The sequence below is a fragment of the Mus caroli genome, chromosome 12, assembly GCF_900094665.2.
Source record: "Mus caroli chromosome 12, CAROLI_EIJ_v1.1, whole genome shotgun sequence".
NCBI lineage: Eukaryota > Metazoa > Chordata > Mammalia > Rodentia > Muridae > Mus > Mus caroli.
This window is the reverse complement of record NC_034581.1, coordinates 97123037-97127933: the sequence shown is the minus strand read 5'-3', so window position 1 is coordinate 97127933 and position 4897 is coordinate 97123037. Positions and strand designations below refer to the sequence as shown.

At 44.4% G+C, this 4897-nt stretch overlaps 1 protein-coding gene across 1 annotated transcript in view; it reads right to left on the bottom strand.

The window, feature by feature from the left end:
* Positions 1–4344, bottom strand: part of Golga5 (golgin A5) — a 29341-nt gene extending 24997 nt beyond the window's left edge. Inside the window, exons 1-2 of the mRNA XM_029484402.1 lie at positions 4134–4344; positions 643–1213 (exon numbers count right to left, since the gene is read on the bottom strand). Of these exons, the coding sequence (XP_029340262.1) occupies positions 643–1183 (541 nt within the window). The 5' untranslated portion in view covers positions 1184–1213; positions 4134–4344. The remainder of the gene's footprint in view (positions 1–642; positions 1214–4133) is intronic.
* Positions 4345–4897: the final 553 nt, after the last annotated feature.

Sequence of the window (4897 nt, the reverse complement as noted above, 5' to 3'; positions counted from 1 at the left end):
TTGTGAGCCACCATGTGGTTGCTGGGATTTGAACTCTGGACCTTTGGAAGAGCAGTCGGGTGCTCTTACCCACTGAGCCATCTCACCAGCCCGATCACAATGTTTTAAAGTTAAAAAATAGGAAAAGTAGGAAAATCTCTTATATGTAATTAAGAGAAAATTTTAATTCAAAAGTCAAAGAAAAATCATAAATTTAGAATGTATTTACCACTTATCACATAATTTTAAAAAAATCTTTGTTATTCAATAAATAAGCTTGTAAAAGAAAGACTGTAGGGTAGTGTCTAAATAAAAATTACATGAAGATTTCAATTCTTCTTTGGAGTCAAAGAGACTAATTTTCTTTTTCTTTTCCTTTGTTTTTCTTTTTTTTTCAAGAGAGAGTTTCTCTGTGTGGAGCCCTGGGTATCCTGGAACTCATTCTACAGACCAGGCTGGCCTAGAAACACTACTGTAAGTCAGTATAGACGAGTAGTAGACAATGCTGTTGTCCTTGTTTACACCACACACTGGCAAAGATCCTTCTCTTACACCTACAGGGAGAGACACTGTCACAGGGGATGAAGAACACTATTCAAACATCTTAACTTAGGATGGCACAGCAATCTACTTAATTCTGAAAGAAACAGACTGGTTAACTACCAGGACTTTGGCTCCCAGAATTTTCTTCCATGGCCTTGGTGGTGGTTACACTGGTGTTGACAGAACTGACACCTGATGACGGGGAACTTGGAAAGACAGGAGCTCTGCCCTTCTCTTTCTTGATTTCCACTCTCCCAGTGGGCTCTTTTTGGGAACTGTTAAGAAAATCAAATAGCAGCTCATCATCAGGCTCTGATTTTTTCCTCCGAACAAACTGGGATGAAGGCCTAGGGACAGACGCATGCTCGGTGGGATGGGCGGCATCCCCGACTGTCCTGGATCCGACTTTCACGTTCGCTGTGCCAGCTATGATCGTGGCTTTCTGATGTCGGATGTTATCAGCAGCTGAGGAAATATAGTTAGCTTTCTGTCCAGTCCGGTAAGTTGAATCTGTGTTTTGCTGCTGAAGTTCAGGATAGTCAGTATTTTTGCTATAAAAGATGTTGCTGGTATTCTCCTTTCTGAGAGCTGTTGCAGCCCCCTGATCCACTCGGTTTAAAAGATCTTCAGCCCTTCCAGCAAGATCAGCAAACCACGACATGATGGTAGCAAAGCAATCCTACTGATGAACCTGTTTTTAAAAAAAAAAAAAAAAAAAAAGACAGGATTTGATCACTGTCTTCTGGAAAGGTTTCTGGGTTAAATCCTAACCTGCCTCATACTAGCCAACCTTGAACAAATTAGTACTAGAAGCTGAGAAACCTTATCTTGAAAATGGAGAACAGTAAGTATACTTCCTTATAGAATGTTTTTGTAAATATTTCTGTGATGGGTCTGTGCTGTGCCGCCCAAGCTTCTGTGAACAAATCAGCTTCCTATCAGAACTTTCCAAGTGCTTGTGGCTACAGGGACTCATCACCACATGTAGCTCAGAATGGTTTTAAAGATCAAATAATCGGGGAAACACTTTTTGAGAAGCTTGGCATACAGACAAAACCCTTCTGCTAGCTTCCATTATCGTTATTACAATTACTACTATTTTCCTTATTATTTCAACAAAGGGAAAATCTTAACATAGCAAAAACATGTTACAGACTGTGCTGTGTTCCCCAAAATCCACATACTGAACTCCAAACCCAAAGACCTCAGAATGTCACTTAATAGAAACAGGGTCTTTGGGCTACAGAAATGGCTCAGTGGTTAACAGCACTGACTGCTCTTCCAGAGGTTCTGAGTTCAATTCCCAGCAACCACATGGTGGCTCACAACCACCTGTAATGGGAATTCTATGCCCTCTTCTGGTGTGTCTGAAGACAACAACAGTATACTCATATACATAAAATAAATAAATCTAAAAAAGAAAAAGAAAAAAGAAACACAGTCTTTAAAGATGTAATTTAAACTGATGTCTATTATTAGAAGAGACATATACACAATTAGTCATAAAGAGAGACCACGTAAAAGCAGGAGAGAAGACAGCTAGCTCTAAGGCAAAAGGAAATCCTCAGAAGTCAGCCTCAGACAGCTGAGCAGGTAAAAGCCCTAGCCCTGAAGCTTGACAGTCTGAATCCAAACCATAGAACCTACTGAAGAATGAGGCAGGAGCCTCAAGAAAGGTCCTCTGGTCACAAATATGCCCACATTTACAAGTGCGCACACAACTAGTAAGTAAAATAATAATAAACACGTCAACCTAGCCAATACCTTTACTGTGGCCTTAGAACTGTGAGAAAAATCAATTTCTACTGTTAATCCCTCCCGCCTATGATACTTTTTCATGGGTGTCATAACAAACTCATACAAGATTCAAACAGGAAAAAAAAAAAAAACAAAAAAAACAAAAAAAAACGAAAACCTTGGCAAAATTCCAGCACACCAAATAAAAAGCCTCTGAAATTTGTTTCAAAGGGCTGAACTTGGGGAAAAAAAAATAAAACAGAAAAACAAAACAAAACAAACCAAGAAACCCCACTTGATTATCACAAAGTTATTACTGTTAAAGTGAAGCACTCCTGCTAGGTGGTGGTGGCACAGGCCTTTATTCCCAGCACTTGGGAGGCAGGGGCAGGTGGATCTTTGAATTTGATGCTATCCTGGTCTACAGAGTGAGTTTCAGGACAGCCAGGGGATGATACATAGGGAAATCCTATCTTGAAAAACAGTAACAAACAAAACTAACAGTGAAGCACTCCTGTGATTTATGTATGCAGCATATATAGGTCTAAAGTAAATTTTCAGTAATTTAAATACTTAGTACCTACCATGTGTATGTTGAGCTGAGTTCAATTTTTTTTTAAATGACTGTATAAATTATCTATTCAACCAACACATGCAAAAACCTTCCAGGTGCCAAAGTCAAGGCCACGAAGTAAAATTAACCTTCAAGCTGTAGAATGAAGTAAACTACAAAGTCAACAATGTTGGTTGAATGTGGTCGGTATCCCTTTGGCTTGGAACTATTATGTAGTTAACTCTTGGGCTTTCTTCACTAAATTGGCATTAGTGTTGTCTTTCCTTCCCATCTATGCTAGGTCTTTTTATTCTGTGTGCATGCCCTTCTTTTGCCTTACACTGCTTCATGTTGTTGCAATTGTTGTTTTAAAACATGTCTCTCCCTGCTGGGGAAGGGGGAGTGGGTGGATACACACAATGCCTGGTTTGCTCAATGATAAATTCCAATTCTAGCCCACACACAGGCACTCCTAGTAATTCATCCTTATATGTCAAGTGTTGTGCAAACATTATCACTAAAAATAATATAATATAAAAATAAAATAATAATATAATAAAAATAATATAATAATATAATGCTCAGCTACATTATATGGCAAATTGCAATGTCCTTTAGAAACAAATAAACATGGATATGGCTTAGAAAGATCCTGGAACTTCGATTCCACCTCAGACACTGGAATCTAGGTCAACCTAGTGGTAAACCCACCTTTTAACCTCTCTGCATCTAACCTAACTGTTTAAACACACTCTTTAGGAAACCCATTTAAGTGTGTATTTCAATTTATGAGAAACCAAATGAAAAAGGAATGTAACATGCCTTCTGACTTATAAAACGTCACACAAGCTCGATGTAAAAATTAGTGATGAGCGAGAGAAAAGTAGCTCTCCTAATAAAAAAAAGCCTGAAGACAATGTCTTGCCTCCCATCTGAAAGTTAACGGGGCTTTAAAACGTATCTTTCACGTGGATCGTAGACACTGAGCCTGAGCTCTTGTCTCAGTGACAGACTCCAAGAGGAGACTTCCCGTGGTGCAAAGCCACCGGGAAGGTCAGATGTCACACAGAGGCGGGGTCAGGGGTCAGCGGTCAGGCCCGGCGGTGTGACCACGGGTCCCCGGGAGGCGAGAACACACCGCACTGAGTCCCCAGAGCAGAGTCGGGGTGGAGGGCGGGTCAGCCTCGGTATCCGGAGCCTACGGGGCTGTGGCATCCCCTTCCTTGTCCCTGAGCGAAGACGAGCAGGACAGCGCTCGGGAAAGGCAGAGACCGGGTCCCGCAGGCCAAGCCGTCCCGCCCGCGGCCTGGTCGCGCCTCACCTGAGGACGCCGAGCGGCAACGCCGCGGCCTCGTCGCCCGCCCGGACCTCCACAGCAGCCCGCTGCTCCCGGACCTGCCGGCTAGCTCTTCCGGGAGACGTGGAAGGGCGGCGAGGACCTCAAAACAGAGTGGCCGACGAGCTGCCTGAGTGGCGGGGAGCTGAGCGCCGCCGGCCGCCTAGCAGGTCACTCAGGCGGCGGCGCCGGCGGCCACGGGGCCCTAGCGCCAGGCCACGCCCCGCTTCCGTCGGCCGCCTAACCGGGTGCCGCGCCAGCATGCGTGTGACGTAACACCGCCCGCACGCGGCCTCCATAACATTGCGGAGCACGCCCACAACGGGGGCAAGGTCCCGTGCACGACAGGGGCGGGTCCAAGCTAAACTGGGCGGGGCATGAGCCCGCCCAGGCCTCTGAGCTCCTCCTCCCTCTCAAAAGTTTTACACCTGAGGATTTCCAGGCAGAGAATGGAACTATCTAATCCCTGGGCCCGGGGGATGGTTCAGTAAATAGAGTACATAGATAAATAGCCAGGACCGACGGCCTGAGTCCTGAGTTCATTCACAAAGCACGCGCACAACACACACACACACACACACACACACACACACACTTTAATTAAAAATACAAGGGCTGGAGAGATGCCTCAGTGGTTAAGAGCACTGGCTGCTTGCACTTCCAGAGGTCCTGAGGTCAATGGCTCACAACCATCTGTAATGGGATGGGATCTGGTGTCCTCTCCTGGTGTGTCTGAAGGCAGCTACAGT